The sequence below is a fragment of the Phocoena sinus genome, chromosome 15, assembly GCF_008692025.1.
Source record: "Phocoena sinus isolate mPhoSin1 chromosome 15, mPhoSin1.pri, whole genome shotgun sequence".
In the NCBI taxonomy this organism is placed as follows: domain Eukaryota; kingdom Metazoa; phylum Chordata; class Mammalia; order Artiodactyla; family Phocoenidae; genus Phocoena; species Phocoena sinus.
Genome location: NC_045777.1, coordinates 11,630,855 through 11,657,977, shown reverse-complemented (window position 1 = coordinate 11,657,977; position 27,123 = coordinate 11,630,855). Strand labels below are relative to the sequence as shown.

Genomic DNA, 27,123 nt, shown 5'->3' with positions numbered 1-27,123 from the left:
GGGGAGAGAAGAATCTCTGTGGGTTGCAGAGCAAGGGCCTCAAGGCCAGCTGCCAACAAATCATGGCCTCCCGGGTTGGCAGCTGTTCGGTGGAGTTACCTTTTCTTCCCTCCCGGATCCCTCCCTCCTGCCTGCCTTCCCCAAATATCTCTGGGCGCTCACAGTGAGGTGAGAGGCAGGTGAAGTCACAGCTCATAATGCACGCCACAAGCTCTGTGAGGACAGGGCAAGTCTGGGAACTGAAGTCGGAGCTGAGGGCATCTTTGAAGTGAGCAGGCCCTCCTGCATGAATTCACATTAACCGAACTCGGGGCGCCACCACGGAAACCGGTACGCCAGATTATCGGTTTATGAAGAGAACTGTGTGGGGCAGGGCAGCCACACGTCCCTTCCCACCAGCACTCCTCTCCCTGAGCCCGGAGCCAGATGATCGTGCTGGTGACATACGGTGGACAGAGCACGCTCCAGTTCCCAGGCCAGGTAGTTCCTCATCCCTCCCAGACCGCAAGCTTGGTGCGGGCAGGAAACAGGTGGATGGGCTCTGGCTCACGTCTCTACCCGAGGCTGTCCCCTCGTGGCTCCTTGTGTTGCGGAAGGGGGCAGACCTCACCATTCTGCTGAGCTGGAAGGAAAGCAGTGCCAGGCGAGGCCTTTTGAGGGAAGCGACAAGGGCTTGCAAGGACTCTAAGGGGAAGAAGACAAATGGGCTGTGAGAATAATCGTCCTGACTCCTCAGGCGGCCCCCAAGGCCCCGCGGGGTGACCCAGCCCTGCCTCCCTCCCAGACTCCAACATTTCCAGCCACTTGCCCTCACTGCGCTGCTGCCAGGCTCACTGTTTTGTTTCTCAGGCAACCAAGCTTGCTCCACCTCAGAGGTAGCTTGCTCTGGTCACTGCCCCCAGGTCTTGACCTGTCCATCTGCTTCTTGTCAGGTAGACCCTCATTTAAATAAGCATCATTTCTTCAGAGAGGCCTTTCCTGACCCCCCGATCTAAGTGGGCCCCACCCCCATGCCTCCACACCACCCCGCCATATTACTCTTTCTCTCATCACCCTGACTTCCTGTGTAACACTCGCCTTTTCTAAGTTGACCTTGGCCTCCGGGTATTGCTGTATCTAGCGTAGTGGCTAAGAGCACCCACTCTGAGCCAGATGGCCTGTGTTTGGATCCGGGCTTTGCCACCTCCTAGCTGTCTGACCTTGGGCAAGTTCCTTCACCTCATTGTCCCTCAGTTTTCTCCTGTGTAATCAGAGCAATACTAGTACCATTTCATACGGTTGCTTTGTGGATTATTGAGTTACTATATGTAAAGTGCTCAGAACATTGCCTGGCACGTGGTAAGTGCCACATAAATATTTGCTATTGTTATAAGCCTTGGGACTTCCCTGGTGGTCCAGTGGTTAAGAATCTACCTTCCAGTGCAGGGGACACAGGTTCAATCCCTGGTCAGGGAACGAAGATCCCACACACCATGGGGCAACTAAGCCCTCACCGCAACTACTGAGCCCGCACGCTCTGGAGCCCGCGCGCTGCAACAAAAGAGCCTGCATGCCACAACTAAGACCCGATGCAGCCAAATAAATAAACAAATAAATAAGTGTTTTTTTAAAAAAAGCCTTAGTGCTTGAAACATATTAGGCGGTTAATGCCCATTTGTTGGAGGTAGTTAGACCCTCATGGGTACTGGGGTGAGAGCTGCTGGCCTGGTGGTAGGCAGCACTGGTGTCGCTGTCTGCCTCCCAGGCTGCGCAGCTCCTGAAGCAGGCTGCAGTAGCTGCTGGCTTTTGGCACTTTCCTAGATGTTGCAGATCTGAGTGGAGGCTGGCGTCGGTCACAGATGGCACTCCGGTGGCCTGGTGGCAAGGGGCAAAGCAGAGGTCAGACCCAGGAGCACATGGGCCGTTTAGGGGAGGCCCTCTGGGCCACCATGGTTCCAGCTGCTCTGACCAAGAAGGCTGGGATGGCTGTCATGTATTTAAGCAAAAGTCTTCCCTCTGTCATTGGTCAAAATAAAATCTTGGTATTCTCAGTGGAAAACCAGGCCATTCGTAACAACAGCTTGTAGAGTGGGACTTTCACTTCTCCACCCACAGTGTCAATTAGCAGGTATTTTAAGTGGAGAAAAAGCCACCATCTTCTGTAGTTCCTTCAGCTACAGCGTGTACTGTTGTTATACTAAATACCATCTCTGAGTTTAATGTTTTACTATGTGGACCAGGGGTTAAGCGTTACAGAACTACCCCTTGCTTTTCTCTTTGACAGTTTTGCATTTGGCTCCCTAATATCTGCTGTTGATCCAGTGGCTACTATTGCTATTTTCAATGCACTTCATGTGGACCCAGTGCTCAACATGCTGGTTTTTGGAGAGAGCATTCTCAACGATGCGGTCTCCATTGTCCTGACCAAGTAAGTGTGCTTTCTTCACGTGACAGAACTAAAGGGCCTTGTATCAGAGGGGCAGATATTTCCGTGCAGCTGCGTGTACCGTTGCTTATCCTCTGGGTGACTGGTTCACTGCTTCTCCATCTTTCTGGCCTGACAAGCCTTGATGTGCCCCAGGAATCTTGTCGAGGCCCAGGGTGATTAGAGGAGAATCTGCCTTTTAGGATCTACCTTTTAGCAGTGCTTTTAAATTAAACCCAGCTTGGACTTCACTGGAGGTCCAGTGGTTAAGACTCCACGCTTCCAATGCAGGGGGTGTGGGTTCGATCCCTGGTCGGGGAACTACAATCCCACATGCCATGGGGTGTGGCCTAAATAAATAAATAAAGCCCAGCTTCTCATCAGCATCACGGGGGGTGCTTATTAAATGTAGCATTCCCAGGTGCCACCCTGAGAGCTTCCGATTCAGTAGGTCTGGGGTGAGTCCCCAGATGATGACGGAGCAGCCAGCTGAGGGATCAGTATTTGGGCAGCATTGTTCCAGATGAAAGCATGTGACAGAGGCCCTGTTCTCCCACTTGTGAGCTGGTGCACGTCACCTTCCTTTTCGCAGCTGTAAGGTACGGTAGTGATATTCACGGGCATCCTGCCTTAAGATGCTATTATGTGAAAGCTACTTTGGAAATTGCAGATCTTTTTCAGTTGTTCATTGGTATACTGCCCTTGTTGATAGGATCTGAGAAATTAAAGATGAGCCATAAAATGTCAAGAAGTCATTGGGAAAAGCAAATGAGTCTAAGTTCATCTCAAATCCATTTGTCGGATGCGGGGCTGTTTCCTTGCACTCTTAGGTTTGTGGTGTTCATGTATGGACAGGAGACCCAGACAGTTTTACCAAAAAACAAGAAGGTACAGACAGTCAAAGCAGTTGGAGAAAAGAGCCCTGGACAATGTATCAGAGATGAGCTAAGAGAATTTGGGGGGGCCATTATGTGTCCTGTTAAAGAATAGTTTTTCCATTTTGATTTTGAACTTGTTTCCTTTGTTGTGGGATTCCTTGCAAAGCATAACCACTCTGTGGTTTTCTTAAAAGCCTTACTATAGACTATATTCAGCATTCTTATGTTGGAATAAAAGAACATTTTATCATGGAAAGAGCCCAGGTCTTGGGGTCAGGCTGACCTGGGTTCAAGTTCCAGTGATGGCCACTCAGCTGTGTGACACCCTGGGTCAGCTCCTTAACCTCTCTGAGCCACAGGTGTCTCAACAGTAAAGTGAGGGTGATAATGCCTCAGCCTGGAACTGGATTTGAGGATTGAGTAGTTAAATCTACTATGTGAAAAGCATCTGCCATCGGTTAATGTGAGATCCTTTCCTCTTCTGCTCCTGTCCCCTAGCTATTGTTTGTCCTGTTTTTGTCCTGCTTTTGCAGGAAGAACTTACCAAATGTTGCTTAATTGAAAGAGGTGCTCAGCAGACCCTTAAACAAAACAAAAACATGTATATATTCTAAAATAATACATATATTCTGTATATAAAATTTAGAAAACTCACAAAGAAAGAAAGAAAAGAAAAAAAATGCAAGCATTATAACTCCCAAGAGATAATTACAGTTAACAATTTGGTAGAAGGTACATGTAATTTATTTAGATGGGTATATACTGTATTGTAACTTTTCCATTGAATGGAGTTGATAAACATCATTTATATTTATAACATCATTTAACTAGTTGCATAGTATTCTTTCTATGGGTTTACTGTAATCTATTTATGGATTTACTGTGATCTATTTGACCAGTTCCCTATTGTTGGCTTTTTCATGTTTCTCTTGGCAAAAATTTCTGTAGCTTTATTAGGAAATTATATATCATGCTGTAAGAGCTTTTAAAAAAAATCTGATATTTTTTCTTAAGATCTACTTTGAAAGTGTCTTAGTTTTCTGGTTTTTACCTTTATCTTGTGTCCTGGGTGTGCATTTGAACATTTGTGGTAAGGAATTGTGCCTAAATTGGAGGTGACATCATGAGTTATTCTTATACATGAGGAGCTAAACTCAACTGCCTTGTCTCTAATTTATTTTTTTCTTAAATCTGGCAGAAGTAGGATCTTCTGAGCTTTCCCAGGTCTCCTTTGCCACAGAAAGGCCAAAGGTTAGGAGATACTTTGTTTTTAAAATGAGAAAGGAATGGAGTCATTGTAACTAGCCATACATTCTTCCTGGAAAAGTGCTTTTGAAGGCCAAGTTCACCTATGATGACAGTTTCCAAAATTGAATCAGGGGGCCACATGCATATATGGTTTCCAGCCTTCACCTCCACTACTTACCGGTACACAGGCTGGGGTAGGAGTCACTGACCTAAGTCTCTGACTCAGATGGGTTGTCCTGTGAGTCCGTAGGCATTTTCCGGTGAAAGCAGCAGATGGGGGAGAAAGGGGATGTGGTGGGACTGCCTTGTTTTTGCAGTGTAGGGGGGAGGTGTTGTCAGCTTTCGTTGGTTACAAGGAAGAATCACATCTTGTTTTTCAAAGTGATCTGATGATGATACATTTATCTTTGTAACTCAATATGTGAATGAATTACCCCTGTTTTAATGTTTTCACTTTCATAAGTGCCAGAAAGCTGAGTATCTTCTGTTTCTTCATTAACCTTAATTAAATTATTTTTAGCTTTGATTTGTTACTATGACAATCTATTCTTACAATAATTGTGGTAGAGGAAACCTTTAGTTCTCTGCAGCTGCAGCTAAAGCTCATGAAGTGGATCCTGAAGCAACATTGTCTTTTATTCTTTAAGGTGTGAGGAACATGACCTGAAAAAATAAAATGCATGACATTTCCAGGCTAGAAAGAGTCTGAATTCTACCTTCATTTATCTTGAGTTCAGAAACCATTGGCCTCGGCCCTGGGTCTGCTGTTAACCATTGGTGTGACCTCACCCAGTTAGCCACTTTCTTTAGGCCTCAGTCTCCTTTGCATGAAAAGAAAGCAGTGACACCAGCCAGTGTCCCAGCTGTGGTAATGAAATGAGGGCGCTGGATGCTATGCTCGTGGCCCACGGATCCATTTGGGACCTAGAGGTGATCTTAGCCTTCAAAAGTACTTTCCCAATTAGAAACTTATTGGTTCCCAGCTTTCCCCAAGGTGGGATGTTAACATGGGATCTGCTGGCAAAGAAAGGGAATGGGGCTATTGGGGTGAGTTTAGAAAACTTTTATGTGAAAAAAGTTGGTTTTCTTTTTTGCAGGACTTCTCAGAACCTTTATTATGTTATATTATGCTGCAAATCACCACAAAAGGCTGAGGTTATCTGACCGAGCCACCCTTTTATCACAAATTATCCTGCTTTAAAATTATACCAGTTCATGAAACGCTAATTAATGAAGCTGAACATTACTATTGACAATTCTTTGTTTTGTTTACTGATTCAGCAAAAATTTGTTGAGTATCTTCTGTGTGCTGGGCTCTGCTTAGGCCCTGGACATATGGCAGTGAACAAGGTGGACACAGGCATGGTCCTCATGGAATGATTCACTAGTTCCACTGCTGTGGAGAAGTCAGACACCAGGAGAGCCTGTAAATGGGCTGGCCTATGTGAAGGCAGGTGTCCCTGAAGGAGTGTCACTGACCCTGTGTGCTGAGAACAAGCCAGAGTCAGCTGGAGCCCAGGAAGAGTGACATACGACCTACGAACTACCGGGAGGTGTCAGTGACAGTGGAGCCCAGCCCGAATGAGGAGGAGATGGGATGGGAGGTGTGGTGGGGAAGAGTCCATCGGGCTCAGAGAGAGGCCTAAGCTTCCCCCTGAAAGCAGCAGGAGACTGACGAGGGGTTTTGAACAGGCCAGTAACTCCATCAGATGTGCATTTTCAAGGGATCGTTCAGGCCCCTGAGTAGAGAATGGGTTCTCCTAGGAAGAGCAGGATGTATAGAGAGAGAGATCCGTGAGGCAGAAGCCCTGAGCTGGAGGATAGTAGGGGAGGGAGGGAGAGAAGTGGATGGATTTGAGAGAAGGTGGACTCAGCAGGAGGAGGATATTTAATGAGAATAACTCTTTTAATAGTACAGTGGTTTTACCCTTGGGGATAAAACCAACAGTTGAATTTAATGGCTGCTGACATTTTTCTTTGCTCTGTGGCAGTGAAAGGAAAGCGCTTTCAATTCTTCCTCTTGATGTCTCCTCCCAAATCCCCACTCTGGGCCTTACCCACTGATACTTCTTCTTCAGGAGGCTCCATTCTAGTCTGACTTCATGCCACAGCCTCAGTTTCGGGTTTTATCCCACAGGATCCCCACTCCCCCACGCCCACCCCGCACTGAAAACACTTCCTGTGACTCCCCAGGACCTTCAGGATGAAACACCAACTCCTTAGCTTGGTTCATCGAAAGCCTTTCACAGGGCCTGGCCCCGCCTGCTGCTCTTGCCTTACTCTTGCCACTGTCCCCGCCAGCCCCTCCCCCAGCAGCCAGTTCCTGTGTTCTGTCCACAGTTGTCTGTGTAACTTCCTGGTCCTAGATACACTGCTAGTATTTTGGGGCTCCCTACCTCCACACATGCTCTCCCCTCTGCCTTGGGTGCATTCCCTCATTTCTTCACCTGGTTAGCTCTTCTTTATCCTAAATTGAAACCCAGCCCATGTGTCATAAAGAACCTTCCTAGACCCCCACCAGTCTGAGTTCGATGCCCACCGTGTATTTCCTACAGCTCTCTGCTCTTTCCTGAGATGGTCCTAGTTTCCATCTTGTTAGTTTTTTATTTTCTTTTTGGCTGTATTGGGTCTTCGTTGCTGCGCGTGGGCTTTCTCTAGTTGCCGCGAGCAGGGGCTACTCTTCGTTGCGGTGCGCGGGCTTCTCATTGCGGTGGCTTCTCTCGTTGCAGAGCACGGGCTCTAGGCGCATGGGCTTCAGTAGTTGCGGCACGTGGGCTCAGTAGTTGTGACTCACGGGCTCTAGAGCACAGGCTCAGTAGTTGTGGTGCACGGGCTTAGTTGCTCCGTGGCATGTGGGATCTTCCCGGACTGGGGCTCAAACCCGTGTCCCCTGCATTGGCAGGTGGATTCTTAACCACTGCACCACCAGGCAAGCCCTCCATCTTGTTTTTCTCCCTCATTAGACTATAGAGTTCCCTAAGGGCAGGCACCTGCTCTCATCTCTGAACCCCCAGAAACTAACACAGTGCCTGGAACAAAGTAGGTGAACAAATAAGTGTTTGATTAACGGGTTGAATGATGAATGAATGAGAGAATAAGCCAGAAATAAGTTTTGAGTTCTAAGTTAATTTCTAATAACTTTGTCTATAACATTTTAACTTCTTTCTTTTTTTTCTTTTATTTCCTAGCACAGCTGAAGGTTTAACAAGAAAAAATATGTCAGATGTCAGTGGGTGGCAAACATTTTTACAAGCCCTTGGCTACTTCCTCAAAATGTTCTTTGGCTCAGCAGCACTCGGCACTCTCACTGGCTTAATCTCTGCATTAATATCCTTTTACTATGATGAACACATGTGGCTGAGAAGATTATTCCTAATTACATCCGTCTCTCGTCATTTTCTCCAGTTCCTTAAGGGGACCAATTTTAGTCTAAAGTTGTATTTAAGGAGGATTTTTATGCTTAGTTCTGGTTTGAAGAACACTTTAATTTAAACTCAAGGATTTTAAAATTTAACATTAGAAATTTAGGATATCACTTTTCAAAGCTTAAAAAACATGTACACTGTTGAATATCAGATCTGACTTTGGGGTCTTCTCAGTTCCCAGAGTGTGATAACTGCATTCAGATGAATTTCATTTTCTGCTGTCTCACTTTTCATATTAAGGAAATCGGAAATTAATTTCCTTTGAAAATGTCCAATTGAGAAAATCTCTACGCCACTGAAAATATTTATCTGGAAGAACCAGAAAAGAGACTTTCAAAGTGAGCTCCATCTAAGTTATTCACACTGATTTTGTGGCTTAACAACCCATAAGCTTTTCCAGCCATAGAAGCCAAGAGACTTGTTAAGGCCGCTGACACCTTTATTGCTGTAGAAAATTTGTCACATTTAAAACAGGAACAGGCACCAGACCTTTTCTGTGTGAGCGTAAGCCTGCATGCATCTTGGGGAGATGGCCACCTGGCCCTCCTCCACCAGCAGTTTGTTTCACAGATGGCCGGCCAGGAAAGCCTCTTCTGCCTGAGACAGGCGTGTTTTTGTCTGCCATCCTGTTGAATTTTCCCTTCAGTTCCTATGTCCAGAAGTCTCAAGGTGCTGTTGAGTCAGCTGACAGCTTCTTATATTGCATCAATAAACGGAATGGAAAAGAAAACTTTTTCTAGTTCAGTATTTTCCTCTGTATTTATCTCTTTATTTAAAAGAGCGGAGGGGCGGGCGGGGAGAGCATCTTCTTTAATGAAGCCCCAGTAAATGGGTGCTGTGGGCTCCAGCACAGGCATGTGAACAACATTTGAATACATGGAAGATTCTCCTTTCACAGGAACATGAGTTTATAAATGTCCAGGAATAGGAGAGAAGGTCCTTCAATGGGGCATTGATCACCAGGATTCTGGAAGCCCCATTAGTGACCTCAGCTGATGCGGTCAGTGGAGTGGAAGAGGGACACGGCCCTGGAAGGGGCCTGGCAGTGTGGGGTGTCCTCAGTCTGTCTGCAGCCCCAGCTCCCCACAGCCCGCCCCCCACCCATCCCGCGGTGGCTCCCAGCCCTCCAAGTCAGCATTTCCAAATGAAATGACTTAGGGTGACTTTAGTTTTCCCCTACCGTTTGTCTCAGGAATTTACATCTCTTACTTAGTATTTTGTCAGATGCCCTTCCTTAAAACAAGAGTCTCCCTGCAAAGAAAAAAACCCATAATGACAAATTTTCACCTGTTACCTTGAGATGTTCCCAAATCTTTGTATCCATTGTGTACCTTCTCTATTTGGAAGGCAGCTGTTTTGTGACTTCTCTAGATCAGCCGTAAGCGTCCTTTGATTCTTTTCCCTTGACAATTGTCATTTACGTGCTAAAGCATATTGACTTGAGGAAGACGCCTTCCTTGGAGTTTGGCATGATGATCATCTTTGCTTATCTTCCATACGGGCTCGCAGAAGGGATCTCACTCTCAGGTAAGTGACGGAGAGTGTTGAAATGCTGGGGTTGATGGTCCGTGGTCCTGCCTGGTGAAAGGTTATGTCGATTGGGTCACTTTCAATCATAAGAGACAGTCACGACTCAGAAGAGCTTAAGCAGTAAAGGGGACTAGCTGGCTCTCTAGGGATACATCTGGATTTAGACCTGGCTGGATCCAGGAACTCAGTGTTGTCACGGTCACCTTTTCTCTTTACCCGCCATCCTGTAGCAGAGATCAAAACATCTCTTCCAATGTTGCCTCTCTCTCAAAACAAGCCCTCTGAAGGGCCTTCAGTCAAAGGATGGGGTCAGACTGCCGAGGGCAGTCAATCCCTTAGCCCGTCCCTGGGCCCTGGCACCCACTGACCTGCATTCTTCCACTATAGTTTTGCCTTTTCCAGAATATAAATGTCATATAAAGGGAATCATGTAGTTTTTAGTCTTTTGTGACTTGTTTCTTTCAGTTTTCATAACGTTCTTGAGAGACACCACGTTTTTGCTGTATCAGTAGTTTTACATTCTTATTGAGCCAGTTTTTCCATTCACCCTTTGAAGGACATTTGGACTTTTCCAGATTTCGGCTGTTAATGTGCGTATCTTCATTTATCTTGGATAAATACCGAGGAGTAAGTAAGGTTGCCGGGTCTTATGGTAGGTGTATATTTTGCTTTGTCAGAAACTGCCCAGTGTTTTACAGAGTGACTGGGCCATTTGCATCCCCACCAGAATGTACGAGAGAGTGTCAGCTGCTTCACATCCTCGTCAACACTTATTTTAATTTTAAAAACTAGCCATTCTGACGGGTATGTGGCAGTTTGATTTTGATGTGCCTTGGTGTGCTTCTCTTTATCTTCCTCTCGGGATTTGTTGAACTTCATGGGTTTATGGTTTGTGTAAGTTTATGGCTTTTATCAAGTGTAGTACGTTTTTATCAGTTTCTTGAAATGTTTTTTTCTGTTCCTCCTCTGCTGCTGAGCAGAATTCTCCTTCCCTCAGGTCACTGTCTGGCATCACACATGGGTCCTCTGTGAGCAGGTCTTGCCAAGGAGGAGGCAGAGAGGACTCTGGCCATTTTCCCTGGAGAACTTTGTAAAGCTCAGGGTCTCGTTTGTTTTTAATCCCAAGCCGGTTCTCTTGGATAATTTCATCCCGGTATCTGCCGTCCTGTTCCCTCTCTTATCTTTCCTGAATTTTGGCACTTACATAAACACCACCTGTGAGTCATTTGGCTCTAGCCTAGCTATTTTTACCTCTGTTTTTCTAGATCATTCCCCACCCCTTTGAGATGAACACTGAGTACCTGTTGGCAAAGATATATTTCATGCATCCATTTGAAATGTGTGATTAAGACCAGGGAGTGTTTTTCTTGCCTTTTCTTCAGAGAGGCAGTGTTTTCTATTTGTAGGGGTTTCGTTTCCTTGGGGACCTCTGCCGTGCACGCTAATGGGGCCGAAAAGAGCACATGCAAGCCAAGAACACACTTGTCCGCCTCTGGGTGACGGGCTGGCTCTGCCCACACTCTGCCGGTGGGATGTTTGTCACGCCAGGTTTTCAGAGAAGGGGAGGCTCACCCTGTTAATGTAAGGGTACAAACAGGAAAGGTGGCTTTGGTGCTGTCCCCTCCTTCCTCTTTGTGCTCTGCTTTTCCTGACTGTCGCAAAGGGCGAAGTGGTTACCATGGCCACCAAACAGGATGTTCTCCCTAAGAATCATTTACCTAAATCTGTGTGTCTAGAACACAGCGGTTAAGGGCACCAGACAGACTCGGTTTGAATCCCACCTCCACCTCTCATTAGCTGTGTAACTGCAGAGAGCAGACTTAACCACTCTGAGCTTCCACTTCCTCACATGAAGTAGACATAATAAAAGTGCCATTCTGGGGCTTCCCTGGTGGCACAGTGGTTGAGAATCTGCCTGCCAATGCAGGGGACACGGGTTCGATCCCTGATCCGGGAAGATCCCACATGCCACAGAGCAACTAAGCCCGTGCGCCACAACTGCTGAGCCTGTGCTCTAGAGCCCGTGAGCCACAACTACTGAGCCCACGTGCCACAACTACTGAAGCCCATGCACCTAGAGCCCATGCTCCGCAACAAGAGAATCCACCACAATGAGAAACCTGTGCGCCGCAACTAGAGGAAGCCCACGCGCAGCGACGAAGACCCAACGCAGCCAAAAATTAATTAATTAATTAAATTTTAAAAAGAAAAAGAAAAACCTTTCACTCATCCATTCAGTAAATATTTATTTAATGCCTACCCTGTGTGGAGAACACTCCTTGGTTTCAGAGGTACAGTAATAAACAAGACAAGATCAGGTTTCTGCCTGGAGAAGGAAGATAATAAGCAAGTAAGCAAACACATAGGGTAATTTCAGGTAGTAAGAAGTGATGTGAAAAAAAGAAGTCAGAGTAATGTGATGGAGTGTCACGGGGGCAAGAACATTATGAGGTAGGGGGTCAGGAAGGTGTCCTCAGAGGGGTGGCACTGGGGCTAAGACCTGTGTGGTGAAAAGGAGCCAGCATTGGAGGCTCTGGGGAGGGAGTGATTGGCAGCGTGAGCGGCAGGTGCTGAGAGTCCCAGGTAGATCTGAGGGAGCTTGGCTTGCTCCAGGAAGAGCAGGAGGATAGCGTGGCTGAAACAGAAGGGCAAGGACCCCATCCCGCAGGGTCCTGTAGGCCTGGGAAGGAGTTGGCATTCTGTTACACACGCAAAGCCAAGTGTTGGAGGGCTTTTTAAAAAATCACTGTGCCAGTAATACGTGTCATATCTGTAATATGATACTGTTTATTACTTTTTAAAAATATATTATTTCTTTTTTTGGCTGCATTGGGTCTTCGCTGCTGCGTGCGGCTTTCTCTACTTGCGGCAAGCGGGAGCTACCCTTCGCCGCAGGGTGCAGGCCCCTCATTGCGGTGGCCTCCCTTGCTGCGGAGCACGGGCTCTAGGCGCGCGGGCCTCAGCAGTTGTGGCTCACGGGCTCTAGAGCACAGGCTCCGTAGTTGTGGCGCACGGGCCCAGTTGCTCTGAGGCATCCCGGACCGGAGCCCGAACCTGTGTCCCCTGCACTGCGCCACCAGGGAAGACCCTATTTATTACTTTTTTTAAAGACAGATAAACTTTATAATGGCATAGTAAAAGAGCTGGCAATCTGCATGTTGAACTGTATAGTAGTTACCTCTGGGCAGGTGGTGTGAATGGAGAGTCTTGTTTTACTCTTTACCTCTGAGTTCAGATTTTTTATAGCAAAATATGTTCCTTATTGGGTAATTAACAAACAAAACTGACTATGGCCTGACTCAGCCTTCAAGAAGTACATCATGTTTTACCGGCAGTAAAGTTCAGTGCAATAGAAATTGTACACAATACCCTTTCAACTCCTGCCCTTTGGATCTGAATCCCTTTATTCCTTAATTACATTTGAAACAATGGATTTAACTGAGACTAGAAGTGGATTTCCTCCCTCCTCCCTCCCTCTCTTCTTTTCCTGCCTTCCTTCAGAGGCTGACCGCTTGCTGCACTGCTATCTACTTCCTTAAATGAACTTGCCTTCTGAAAGAAGTAAATGTATCAGGATTCTTCATTCCAGGGCATGTTTTAAATCCCCAGGCCTTTTATCTCCAGGAGTGAGCCTGCTGGACCGTTTTCCCCTTCAGTGTCTTTGCAGCCTATGCTGGGGGCAGCTGCAGTGGGTGAGGGTCGTCTAAGTGGTAAAGTCACCTGGGCTTAGGGAGGGCACGTAGGGCAGACACTTGAGCTGTCCCTGCAGCTTTTGTACCCACTGCTGACCCTGACTCTTTCCTTTAGCCCCCGGGATTTGAGAGTTCCCCCGACCCCAGACTGGACTGGCATGAAGGTCGTGGCTGGCTGGTCACTCTTTTGTTGTCCAGAGGGCCCATTTCTGTATGGTCCAGATTCAGCCCCCAAATGGGATTTGTTTACCTCTACAGAAAATGTTTAAACACTTCAGTTAGTTGCTGTCGTTAAAAGTCAGAAGATTTCTGGGAATTCCCTGGCGGTTCAGTGGTTAGGACTCGCTGCTTTCACTGCCGGGGGCCCGGGGTTCAATCCCTGGTCAGCGAACTAAGATCCAGCGAGCTGTGTGGCGCGGCCAAAAAAAGTTGGAAGATTTCCCATAAGAAACAGATTTCTGGAGTTTCTCAAAAACCGGAAGGAAGACTGGTCAGCACTAGGCCTCCATCCACAGGGCTGCCATCAGCCCTTTATAGATGGGCTTGTGCCTTCTCTGCCCATGTGCCACTCACCCACTTATTGTTTTTATCTTTATTTTTATTGTCTGGCCCCTGAGGAGTTTGGGTTTCCAACCCCTAGCCTACAGTGCACCAGACTAAAGCAGCCAGCCAGACGCCTGCTGCGTTGAGCCTGTCTCCTTGTTTTCTGTGGAGGAAAGCTTGCTGGGCCTCTGGCAGTGGCCTCTCCTGATGCTAGTCCCACGGGAAGTTCCACGTTTCACTGTCAGAGCTGACTTTCCAGAACCTTTGGCTTTCTGCAGTGGCTGTTTAATACCGGGACTCCCGTGGGCTATGATGACCTCGTTCTGTAGGCAGAATGACGACGTGGGCGGAAGGCCGCTCCTGTCACAACTTAAGCGGTTGTGATTCACAGCTTAAGTGGTTCAGGCTCCTCTGGGGTTGACTTTCCCTTCAGGGTAAGAACTCCAAAGCCTCAGCTCTGCAGTGAATTGATAACCCTTCTTGAAGCAGGCTGGCGAAACAAAGCCCTCTGAGAGCCCAGAAGCCAGAGCTGTCTCTAGCATTGGACTGCACGGAAGGAAGAGAGAGGCTTAGGAGCAAGTCCATAGGCACTGAAGTGTGCTGTGCCGCGTGCTACTCCCCCAACCTCAACGGTTCTGGTCTCTCCCTCTGTTTCACCTCACGTTGCCTGTGGCGTCTGTGGTCTAGATGCAGAGTCAGGAAGGAGAAGCTCTCGGGTGGTCACCTGCAGGAACTTACTGAGAAGAGCTGATGAACTGAGGGGACAGCCGGAGGTGTTGTTATTGTGTGTTTTATCTAGCGGAGCAGAGGCTCAGAACGACTCGTGACTTCCAGAGTCTTCTCACTGCTCTGAAGTAGCAAGTAAAGAAGTCTCCTGCCCTCTCCTTTCCTTTCTCCAGGCTCATCAGGTGTGGCTCTTGGGCAGCGTTGCTGGAATTTCCCTGTCTGGCCTCCTTTTTGGGAAAAATGAAAGAGCAAAGGAATTTGCTGTTTCCCAAGATGGCTAGGAGATAACACGTTCCAGCTACTGCTATCTCTCCGGCCAGCAAATACCTGTTGGGCACCGTGAAGAGCAGGGTTTTCCTCTGTTTTGTAAGGTCTTGTTTATGCAGCAAGCTTGGCAGTTGAAATGTCTCCAACGCAATTCTGTGTTTTTCAATCATTTTGTTTTCTGCCAAAACAAACTTTATTGCACCAAAAAGAAAAAACAAAACTTCATTTATGTACAGTCAGATATAAAGACATCTCTTTGACTCCTGTGCATATATTTCCTCAACTCAAGATTAGGGTGTAAAAGTCAGGCTAGTATGCCAGACATGCTCTGCCCATGGCAGGACCGAGGAGAGGATTGTCACTTGAAAGTGGGCACACTTAAATGGATGACAGGTAACACTGGACCAACAGACCAAGGGCATTCTTCCAAGCCTTGTACTAGCTCTGGGAATGGAAGAGGGAAATTGGAAGCAGGGCCCCTTTTTGAGTCTTCTTGTGAAGAGACCCAGCCTTCAGGTATCAAAGCTAAACTTCTGTCCCCCAAGCGCACTTCCTGTCCAGTTCCTTTGCTTCCTGCCCTCCCAAGTAGGACATTCTCCTTTGCTTCACTCATTTTTAAATGGGAAGTTAGCCAGTAATCTGTTTCTACAAAATGGCATAAGTGAGTTAAATATTTGCTTATAAAGTTTGACTTGGAATTCATGTATCTTGGCAGCTTGTTTAATGGCTTTGTAAAAATCTCAGCTTCCTTACATGAAATAAAGACCTCTTTGCTGCTGCCTTGCCAGGGAGACACTGAGAGGAAACCCATGGAAGTGGCTTCAGCAGTGATTAGGGGCAGTGGACAAAAGTTGAAACTCAAATCCTGAGTACACAGCAAAAGTTGTAGACTCTCTCATGGTGACCTTTAAAGAAAAGACATCACTTTTTTTTAAATAACACATCTCTCTTTTCATATTATAAGGTTAATTCATGGCGATTATGGGAAAATTAAAGTATGACAAAGTAAATAAAAATCCACCCATTCTCCATACCCAGATTCTTATGTTCCCTTTCTGCCCCAAGAGTGGTTCACCTGCCCCTATTATATCCATGAATGACAGTGACGGCTCACACCTGTTCTGCCCTGGTCTTGTGAAGGGCACTTTACATGGCTTCTCTGCATTACCCTCCTAACATGTCCATGAGCGTGGGTACTGTTAGTCCCACTGTACAGTTGAGAAAACTGAGGCTTGGTGAGGGGAAGAAACTTGGCCCAAGGTCACCCAGCCGGTAATGAAGCTGCCAGAGAGATGGGCCCTTAGCAGTTCTCTGCAGCCTCTGGGAGGCCTCAGATATTATTTTCCCATTCTTTTTCTTAAAACACCTAATACTGTAGGCTCCAGGGACTTGTAGGAAGTGTGAGGCATTATTGCCTATCACATGGAAGGTGCTTTTCTGTTCTGTTCATGTCTGTGCACTTTGCCCCTTTGTCCCTCTCTAGGCATTATGGCCATCCTGTTCTCAGGCATCGTGATGTCTCACTACACACACCATAACCTGTCCCCAGTCACCCAGATCCTCATGCAGCAAACCCTCCGGACTGTGGCCTTCTTGTGCGGTGAGTTCTGCCTCTGTGTGGTCCCACGTGGGCCTACCCAGAGCTACTTGTTCTTCCTCAGCCTGTTCCAGGAGTCCATTGAGATTTTCCCTGACAGAAGAGGCAGCAGAATTCCTCAGAGCCAGATACTGCACTCCCTTATCTTTTGTTTGTTACTCTGGCTTTCACATTCCATAAAGTAAGCCTAATACCTAACAAATGGAACTTTCGATGCCTATAATTTTAAGACCAAAAAATAATGAGAACTGCGAATAATGAACATTTGAGACTCATCATGTATTTGCAATATATGAAAGTGATGTTTCTAAAAAATGCGTTCCTTGGAACTGATATTGATGAGCATTAAGTGAAAAAAGACTCCATAGTCAAAAAACAGTTTGGGAAATCCTGGGGTAAATAAAGTTTAACAAGTTTCTGAACTTGTGAGACTTTTCCGCCAACGTGCATTGTGAATTTCTAAGAGAGAGACAGAGTGACAGCATTTCCCAAACTTGTCCACAGGATCCTTTGTTCACAAGAGCATCCTGAAGGATGTGTCTCAGGCAAACCCTGAGTTAGAGGTGTCATCGTTGGCCCGGGCCACACCGTGATGACTGTTTCTCTTAAGCAGTTTCAGTTATACATCACAGTCTGATGAACCCATCAGGTACCTGCCCCTAGTTTACGCCTGGGAGTGAAGGAACCACTCTTACACTGTCCCTTTACACCAGCCCCCAAGTGGCTGTGCTCTGCCTGTCACCATCAGCACCTCCCCTGGCATTTCTGTGGGCTGTCTCATTTCGAAGCACCAGTTCCACACTGTCACGTGCTGGGAGTCGGGGGCACGCTGTGCAGAGACTTCATTCCACAAACAGGGAGTCTCAGGTCACATGATCTGAGCACTGTCTCATGGCTAAGAAGTGAGTCTGGAAGCGGTCTGTCTCTTCCTGGCCCAGTGGGTATTGTTTCCACAGCACCCTTCTCAGAAAGTCATGGCGAAAGACTCTCACCGTAAGGAAATGTAAAGCAAAACATCCATCAAATTCTATTTTGTACCCATCAGATTTTCAGTTTGGTGATTCCCCACTTCCGGCACAAACGTATAGAAAATAGGCCCTGTCGATGGGCATATATATTGATGCCATCTTTTTTGGAGAGTCATTTGCAGCATCAGTCTGAATTTAAAAGGCACATACTCTTTGACCCAGCAATTCTACCATCAGGGATTTAGTCTGTGCACAGGGATGTATGTTGTTGCTTTTTCAATATCAGAAATAGAAACAGTCTAAATATCCATCAAGGATTCATTAAATTAACCATGACGTATCCACATAATAGTATTCATGCTGCCAGGGAAAAGCATCACATAGATCTGAATGTGTTCTAAATAAGCTGATTGCAAAAGATGACAAAAATATTTGATAAAAACGTTCAAGGAGGAGAAGGGTAAGTATACCGTCCAGCTTGTGGACTTGTTCTAAGAGGATACACATTTGAAGAAAAAAACATTGCTGAAATGTTTCAAAACAGCCTTGATGTTTTATGATGCTCAACTTTTAAAATAGTGTCTTTGTCTCCCAGGCTCTACGTTTATTCTGGAGGATGTCACAGTCTAAGCGGGGAGCCTGGTGCTAGGAATTTCTAAGGTGCTTTTTCTTAGGATACACAAGTGACTGCTTGTACAGCAAGAGTAAATGTCAGACTCTCTTTGACTTGTGGCGTGGAGCCAAGAGTTGAAATGTATTTCTTCCTGCAAATCCTGCAGGATGTAAGCCTTCTTCTAAACTTTGTGGCAACATTAAATATGTGAAGTCAGTCATTTGGCTTTGTCCACTCTGACAAGGAAGTTAACAAAGGGCCCTTTCACACTAGTCACATGGCGTCTGCAGTCATTTGCTCTGAATTTTTGCCACTTTGCCGCAGTTGGGACCCTTGCTGATCACAGTGTTCAGCAAATGGACAGATTCATATATTTATCACTGTCCCCGGGTGGGAGAGTATTTATTTGCATGGGTATTTGACAGCTGGCTTATTAAATTAGGAGATTCTGAATAGCAAGCACTTGTTGCTTATGTGATAGAAAAGAATGAGAGAATCAAAGGACAAGTTTGCCAAGGTACTGGTTGCAGGATTTTCCAGAAAATAAGCCAGGTGGTATACTGGATTCTGATTAACTTCTGAATGTTTGCTTGCATAACAATCCCGTGCTGTACTGGAAGAAAATAGTTGAGGCTGAATAATCCATTCTTTGGTTTGTTTCAGAAACATGTGTGTTTGCATTTCTTGGCCTGTCCATTTTTAGTTTCCCTCACAAGTTTGAAATTTCCTTTGTCATCTGGTGCATAGTAAGTATTTTCCTTGTTTTTTATTTAACTACTTATTTGTAGATCGATAACCACATATTCTGGATTCATTTATGTAACTGTTAACTGGTCAAAGTCAACAGCTACATAGACAACCTTCTGTTTGAAGTTTCTTTTTGTTAAAAATTCATGAACATACAATAAATGGGAAGGGATGGAATTAAGTAAATAAATATCCCTAGAAAAGAATTCTTGCTTGGTTTTAATTTTAAGTGGCCTTGAACTGTTATAGTCTTCTTTAAAAATTACCATTTTTTTCAGGACTTCCCTGGCAGTCCAGTGGTTAAGACTTCCGAGCTTCCACTGCAGGGAGCACAGGTTTGATCCCTGGTCAGCAGGGAACTAAGATCCTGCAGGCTGCAAGGCGCAGCCATAAAAAAAAAAAAAAAATTTACCAGTTTTTAACGTTAGGTAGTAAAAGCAGATTTCAGAATTGAAATGTGTAATTGATCATAACCATGTAAAAACGGCATGCACAGAAAAGAGAAAATGTGTAAGAAAATGCAGCCAGATGTTCACAGTGGTTGTAGAACTGGGGAAGATTTCTTTTTCTTTTCTACTTTTTCTGGATGATTATAATGAATATACCTAATTCTTGCTGTGGTTTCCTTCAAATGTGTCCATTTATAAGCATGACCTTGGACACTTGTTCAAGGTAAAGATTACGAGGCCCTTACCTCCTTTGGAGATTCATCTGGAGGAATCATCATCCCAGGTGATTCTTATCATTGAGATTTGGGAAACTGTTGTAATTGGACGAGAGAGGGGTGGTGGCAGTAGGAGACAAGTTAAAATGTACCTTTAAAAAAGAAAAATAGAAGTTTAATCATTTGCATTCAAATCAGATCTTGGGAATGGAATGGGAGAAAAATAAATGTTTAAGCATTTAAAAGAAAGGTCCAGCTCCCTCAGGCATCTGATCAAAGTGACGGGAATGGCTAACATTTGGGCATTAGCCTGGTGTTCCCGGGTCCCTCGTCTGTGTCCCTCCTGTGTCTCCGTCCCGTCAGTGTGAACTCATCTCCCATAGGTCCTCCTGCTGATTTATACTCCTGTCCCTAATTTGATCTGTTTGTTGTCTTTTTAGATCCTCTGTTAATTTAAGGCACTTGCAAAGCACAGCTTGTTGAGTTACCATAATTCATCTTAACTTTTATTACCAGCTCCACGTAACAAAACACAGCTATTGAGAGGCAGGCTTTTTCTTTTAAATCACTGTCACCTACCTCGTGCAAACCAGTGAGGCCTACCTATTTGGCATATGGGGAACCTGAGGCAGAAGATAAGGAACCCTAAAGAAAAAGATGTTTCTCCTTGCAATCTGGGTGCTTCTACCTTAGTTGGCACAAGCTCATTGCTTTTGTCACTGTTATGTGTCCTCCAAACTCAGGTTTTAGGACAAGAAAACAGCAGCAAAAGTCTTTTATAGAAAGTATAGTAGCCTTTAATGTGGTCACTGGGTGAAAGGGGCCACATTTGGTCAACCCTGAAACACACATGTGGGAATGGAGGATTAGATTTCAGTGGGTGAAACAGGGAGGTGGCGATCTCAGCCATGAGCTGGGAGGGAAAGAAAAATGAGGCGATGCCTGGGGTGGTGACTCAGTTTCCCCTGAGCAACTGGTCAGTCTGGCCCTGGCACTCCTAGAGACGGCCTGTGCCGCTCAGATGGATTACCTTAGACTCACTCGGTGGTCAAGGGCATGGGCTCTGGGGACCGAGCCAGGTTTGGGACTTGGCTCCACCACTTCCTGCCTGCGTCAGCTTGGACCAGTTACTTAATACTTAACCTCTCGCTGTCTCAGTTTACTTGTCTCTAAAATAGAGACAGTAATACCTACCTCATGAGACCTCTGGAAGGATGTAAATTGAACAAGATAATGCATATAAAATCATGAGAGCATTGTCTGGCATATAAATGTTAGATGATTGTGGGTAATTATTAACTTGACCTTCCAAGGCACAACAGTCCAAAGCACACTCAATTCATGCTGGTCATAAGAATAAACTTAGAGCCTTAGAATGTATATATATATTATTCTGTTCAAGTTAGTTATGGTGAGAACCAAGATGAAGAAACTGGAAGTAAATTAATAAGTAGTTCTAAGAAGCCACTTAGATAAGATTTAGACTTTACATAAAGCTATATTTTGTTAAAATCGACATGCCTTTGGAGATGGCTAGGAACCAAAAGCCATGGCAAGCAACTGGCTAGACAGGGTGTATGTGACCTCCTGTTAGAACCCACCTGTGCATTCCTCTTGCGCAGGGAGCAGCATTTACGGACATAGGTAGGCGCTTTTCAGTCTTCGCTCCTTTCCCTGAGGAGTGGGGCCCCCATGGGAGAGGCAGGAATACCTTGTCTGTTCCCCCAGAGCTAGCCCATTGGCAATGATTAGTGCAGGCCCGTCCCACAGCGGAGCACATTTGGAGGAGCCAGATTACCCTTAAATTAATCTCTGGGTACTTCTGCACGGCCTCTTGGCATTACTGAAGCTGTCATTGATACCTTGTTAGTCCTCTCTTTCTGACAATGGAAACATAACATACAAAGCTTTAATCCTTTCCTAGACACATAGAAACTGGCATCTCCTGGGTCTCTGCTTAGCCCTGAGTTCATGTCTTTGATGACAAGGGGATGCTGCCTCTACGATGGGTGTGTTACCGGGTCTGTGTTAGCCTCAACAAGCTTCAACTTGAAGAACCAGAGGTTTCCATGTTAAGACTTGGTTTGTTGCTGTTAACAGGTGCTTGTGCTGTTTGGCAGAGCGGTGAACATTTTCCCTCTCTCCTACCTCCTGAATTTCTTCCGTGATCATAAAATCACACCAAAGATGATGTTCATCATGTGGTTCAGCGGTAAGCCCAATCCTGAACGAACGGTGGAGGGAACGTGTGTGTTATAAAGGCACAGGCCCTGCGGAGAATGCCCGTGCCTGTCCCCGGAGCCCTTGCGAGACGAGCATGCCTCACCAGCCCCGAGTTGCACGTGCTCCCACTTAAGGGCGCCCGCTGTAACACAGGCCCTGCGCGAGGCCCTTTGCAGACGGCACCCCTCCCCACAGCGCAGGAAGTGGGTGGTGCGTGTCTGCTCTACAGATGAGGAAGCTCAGGCTCAAGGGTAAAGGACTTGCTTGGGACGAGGGGCCCCAGGAGGCAGAGCCAGGATTTGCCCTCCTTCCCTCCACTCTTTCCTGGACAGACGGGGTAGCCCAGGGCAAGGTGTGCACGGCGCCCCTCTCACCTGAGCGCTTTCTAGGCTGAAGTAACAAGGGGCTCAGAATAAAAAGGTTAAAGTTTAAACTTTTTTGTACTACAGGTTAGATTTGGATTTTTTTTTCATTCAGTCACTAAGTTCTGATAGTTTATTTGACCATTTCAGTTGCTGTTCAATCCCATATTCCTCTACGTTTTAAAGGATCGAAATGATTTCATAAAACTTTGACTCCTAAAGAACCGGATCCGTAGACATCTTTAAATTTACTTAGGAGCAAATACATCCAGTTCTTTGTGCTTTCTTGTTTAAATATTATAATTAAAATATTTCTGTGTGGGTCAGGGTATAGCAACATGCTTTGTAAGCTGTTTTCTGTCCAACAGCATATCTGTAAATGTCTCGCAGATTTCCTTTTCAAAAGACCTTGTTTAAAATATATTCATAGGTGTGTGTGTGACAGATCTAGGTAGGTAGGTGTGTATATATGTGTGTACAGTGAGAGAAACTTTTTTCTTAATCTTTTTTGCCAGTGAGGGAAAAAAATCGTAAAGTAGTTGATCCAAGGTCTTGAAAATCTGAAAGAAAATCTAAGAAATGTATCAGGCATTTTACAAAGTATGTGAGCTCTTTGGGGTTGGAGGGTGTGGTGAGAGACCTCTACAGGGAAGTGGGTGGTGGTTTTAAACAGGGAGGGCTCTTGGTTCCGGGTGTCCTCAGGCTGTCCAGGCCTCTCTCCATTGATTCCCTCCCTCTTTCCTGGATCCTCACCCTGTCCCACTGGCTCCGCCATCATTCAACAGTTGAAGATTCTCCTTTTCCCCGCAAAAAACCAACAACTTCAGCCAAAACCCCTGCTCCTCGTCCCCTCCAGCTGCTTCCCCTTCTCTTCCTATCGTGGCCAGACTCTTGAGTGAGTTTTCTTGCCCATTTTCTCCACTTCCTCCCCTCCTGTCCTCAGGGCTGGACTTGGCCTCGCCCAGGTCACCAGCAGCCTCCCCCAGGCAGACATGGTGGGCACCGGTTAGCCCTCATCCCACCCGCCTCCTTGGCTTGGGGCTCCTTCCTCCCACCGACCTGCCCTCTGACTGGGAGGATACCCTCTTCTCCTCTTCCCTTGGCCTCCAGGCCATGCTCTGGTTCCCCTCCTTTCCCTTGGGATCTCCTCAGGCTCCCGTCCAGGTCCCCATCTGCCTTTACCGGCACCTCAGCAAATATTGGCTTCCTCAGGACTCAGCCTCAGACCTGCTTCATCTCTTACGCTCTCACAAGCTCACCTGTCCTGTGGCCTCAACTTCCATCTGGTTCCCACCCTCCCAAAGCTGTTTCCTCCAACCAGGCCTTCCCTCTGGGATCCAGACTCCAGTGTCTGAATCCTCCTTGGATGTTGTGGAGCTATCGCGATCTCATTGTCTAGGACGGAACTTACCTTCCTGCCCAAGCTGCTTGTTTGCCAGCATCCCCCTTCCTTCCACAGGAAACAGTAACATGTAGCTCCCTCTTACGAAGTGTTTACTGTGTGCACATGCTGTTCTATGCCAAGGCATTCATCCTCGGGCCACCGTCATGGCAGGCCCTGTGTCTAGTTCCTCGTGCCAGCCTGGGAGGCCCCAGGGAAAGCAGGAGGCCAGGGGGTGGACCCAGGAGCCAGACCATCACGCAGCAAGCCTCCTAGGACCCGGGCATCCTCCAGGCCCTTCCCTTCCCTGGTCACCCCACCTTCCCCTCGCTCCTGTGACCTGTTGCTTCTGCTCCCCGTGTCTCTCTTAATTCCACCCCCTTCCCTCCACCCCGCTGTGTCCCCATATAGGGTCTGGGCTGCAGCAGCCAGCCCCCCATCATGCTGTGATGCGCCGGCCTCCACGTCTGGGTCAGATCCTGTCACTGTGTGCCCGGCCCGCCCTCCCTTCTTCTTCAGGCCCTCACCCTCACACAAGTCCTCGTTTGACATGTCTCCTCCCTGCTGCTCTGCTCTGGGAGCTCCTGTCCCCCCTGTATGGCACCAGACAAGCCAGGAAGTTTTTGAGAGAGAACGTGCCATTTCCCAGCTCAGTCCATACCCCTCAGTCCAGCCAGCACCCTCCCAGGGAACCAAAACAGGAAGTAAGGGAGAGGCCGTGATGCAGTCCCCTGAGCCGCTGGCCACCACGGGGGTGGCATCCTCCACTACAGTGGGCATTGGGCAAAAGGCATTCTGTGCCGTTGCCAGTAAAGCGTGTGGCCCTGGGAGGACACCTCATTCTCAGTCTCGGCGCCTCATCTGTGCGCTGTGAGAATAACAGGACCAGCTCTACAGCTGTGACGATCGGATGAGGTCGTGTCCGCGGAGCACGTAGCACAGGGAGGGCTCGTCTGCACCAGCTGTCGTGTTTCTAAAACATAAGCGCTGGGCTTGATAAATCCTCAACACGCACACGCCCAGCGCTTCACAGCCTGGACAGGTCACTTCACCCGCTCCGCTCTGCCGCCCTGAGAAGTGGGAGCGGAGGTGAGCCTCCGTTCCTTGCGCCTGCTTCTCTCACACCCCAGAGCCTCACAGGCTGAGTTCTCACTCTCCAGCGGGTGCATTAGGATGTCGAGCGGCCGTGGTGCCAGGCTGGGCCCAGATCCCCCGAGAACTGCTGCCCCTCCCGCCTGCCTCCGTCCCTCTCACTCCCTTCACTGTCGCCCAGGCCTGCGGGGGGCCATCCCCTACGCCCTGAGCCTGCACCTGGACCTGGAGCCCATGGAGAAGCGGCAGCTCATCGGCACCACCACCATCAGCATCGTGCTCTTCACCATTCTGCTGCTGGGCGGCAGCACCATGCCCCTCATCCGCTTCGCGGACATCAGGGACGCCAGGGCGCGCCGCAGGAACAAGAAGGACGTCAACCTCAGCAAGACCGAGAAGATGGTGAGTGCCGGCCGGGCGGGCAGGGGCAGAGGGTGGGTCCCCACTCGCCGCCAGAAAATGGGGGAACGAGACACGATCTGAGGATGATCCGTCCCTGGGCACGTACGCACTCACCAGCTTCCCAAAGTGACAAGGAGGTTGGACTCAGGGTCTGAAGCGCGACTCTTTGGGGTGGGTTGTCTGCCGGCCTCGTGAAGCCACGGAGGCAGTGGCGTGGGAACGTGAACCTTCCAGACTCTTCCAGGAATGCTCCTCCCCTGCCAGTAACCACACCGCCCCATCAGGCCGGGACTAGAAGGAGGGTTTCAAAATCACAAAACGACAAAATTGTATCATTACCTAGCATCTACTAAAAAGCCTCCTGTTGGGGCTAGGTAAGGGGAAAGTGCTCACAGAGGCTTGGAGAGTTACAGGAGACGGCCCTCCACTGAGGACAGGCAAGGCATGATTTGGGGGTGGAGGTGCCCAAGGCCATCTGCAGCGAGCCTGAGGCTCCTGGACCCCTGCCCACCTCTGCCTCCTCCAAGCCACCCTCCTCCCCTGAGTCACAGTGATTGTGCCTTTCCTGCCCTGTGTTCCCTCGGGCCCTGGCCTCTGGTCCTGCCTTCCTGCACCACCCCCTGCTCCACGCACATGCTTTTGCAGAAGTGCATCTTTTTCTAGTTCCCTTGTTCGAGGCCATCAGTAACTTTACTCAGCCCTGGAAGGCACAGAAATCCTCAACCAGAGGTGGGGAGAGGGGATGTGGCCCACCTCTCACTCTGGAAAGTCCAGTCTGGGTGGATCTTGGCCTCCAGTCTCTGCCCGCGGCCTCTCCAGCCAGAGTTGTGCTACTGGGAGAACCTTCAGATGACGTCAGACAGGGCTGGCTCACAGAACTTTCCTCACTCTCCGTAGCCCTTCTCCCCCAACCCCCATCCACCAGCCTTCTTGTCTGTTTTTAACCAAAGCTCAAGTATAGGTTCTCGAAGCTTTTAGTGGGTGTCAGGATTGGTGGAGGGCTCCAGGGTCTTACAGGTCTGGGGTGGGCGCCCAAAGAATTTGCATTTCTGATGAGTTGCCGGGAGGTGCAGCCACACTTGGCCAAGCACAGCTCTGGTAGAACCAGGATGTGTGCTCAGCGGGGAGCAGCTGCTGTTTAGGGCATGTTTTCTGTGGTGCCTGTGCTGTCCTTGGACTGTCCCTGAAACCTGCAGGAAGCAGATGGTCTCATGATCCCCATTCTGCAGATGAGAGCACTGAGGCACAGAGACCAAATCACACAGCCCTGGTCACACAGACTCTTAACCACCCCACTTTCCATCACTGGTCGTCAAGGTGGGGTTCCTGGTCCAGCAGCATCGGTGGGCGCTTGTTAGAAATGCACATTCTTGGGCCCCCTCCCAGACCTGCTAAATCAGGAACTGCAGGTGGGCCTAGTGGGCCCAGCATTTTGTGGCTCCCCCAGCTCCAGGTGATTCCGATGCCGGCCAGAGTTTGAGAAGCACTGCTCCGCGGCAGGGAAATGCCCTCCCTGCCCCTCCCTCTCTCCACCTCCTACACCCAGGGTACACCTGCGCTTGGGGGCGACGGTGCAAAACTGCCTATGGTCGCCCCTGCAGAGGGTGGGTGGTCCTTCCCTCCCTCCCTCTCTCCCTCTCCACATCCCTCCCTGCTGCATCCACATGACCAGCAAATGTACCCAGAGTGGGCCTCTGCAGGCAAAAAATGACAAAAGCTGCCTCCCTCGTTCAGTTCACTGGTAAAGAGAGAGCCTAGAAGAGCTCCCAGTCCTGGCTGCACAGACAGCCACCTGGAGAGCTTATAGTAGACCAAGCCCCAGCCCTGAGCTTCCAACTTCTTCACAATTCTGATTTTCCTGGATGTCCATCTTTTTCTTACACACCTTCCAGCCTCACTACAGGCTCCCAGGAGGCCTCTTTGCTGCCACCGTTAGGGTTGGGGACACAGGGTCCGGGATGAAGAGCTGCGAGGAGGTAGGCTGGGTGGTGTGAGGGCTTCCAGGCAGGTGTCAGCTGACGAGCCTTCGGCTGCCTTCTCCCCCACCCCACCCACCCCGCCGCAGGGCAACACCGTCGAGTCGGAGCACCTGTCGGAGCTCACCGAGGAGGAGTACGAAGCCCACTACGTCAGGCGGCAGGACCTCAAAGGCTTCCTGTGGCTGGACGCCAAGTACCTGAATCCCTTCTTCACGCGGCGGCTGACCCAGGAGGTGGGACGCAGGCCAGGGGTCCCTCGCCTTCCTCCCTCAGGGCCTGCAGTGGCCAAGAGCAGGGTGGGCAGGGAAGACCCACGTGCCGGGTTGGGTGGGGGCCTCTCCCCACTCAGCGTTCTCTCCTTCCCAGCCTCACGGGCTGGATA

At 48.2% G+C, this 27,123-nt stretch overlaps 1 protein-coding gene across 6 annotated transcripts in view; it reads left to right on the top strand.

The window, feature by feature from the left end:
• Nucleotides 1-27,123, top strand: part of SLC9A8 (solute carrier family 9 member A8) — a 68,809-nt gene that overhangs the window by 39,101 nt on the left and 2,585 nt on the right. For all 6 annotated transcript variants that reach the window (XR_004345750.1, XR_004345749.1, XM_032604928.1 and 3 more), the window contains 8 exons: nucleotides 2,264-2,407; nucleotides 7,719-7,857; nucleotides 9,377-9,482; nucleotides 16,197-16,313; nucleotides 18,555-18,637; nucleotides 21,403-21,514; nucleotides 24,542-24,762; nucleotides 26,828-26,974. Coding sequence is in view for 4 of the 6 variants with exons in the window: in XM_032604928.1 (XP_032460819.1) it covers nucleotides 2,264-2,407; nucleotides 7,719-7,857; nucleotides 9,377-9,482; nucleotides 16,197-16,313; nucleotides 18,555-18,637; nucleotides 21,403-21,514; nucleotides 24,542-24,762; nucleotides 26,828-26,974 (1,069 nt within the window). In the remaining 2 variants the exon portion in view is untranslated. The remainder of the gene's footprint in view (nucleotides 1-2,263; nucleotides 2,408-7,718; nucleotides 7,858-9,376; nucleotides 9,483-16,196; nucleotides 16,314-18,554; nucleotides 18,638-21,402; nucleotides 21,515-24,541; nucleotides 24,763-26,827; nucleotides 26,975-27,123) is intronic.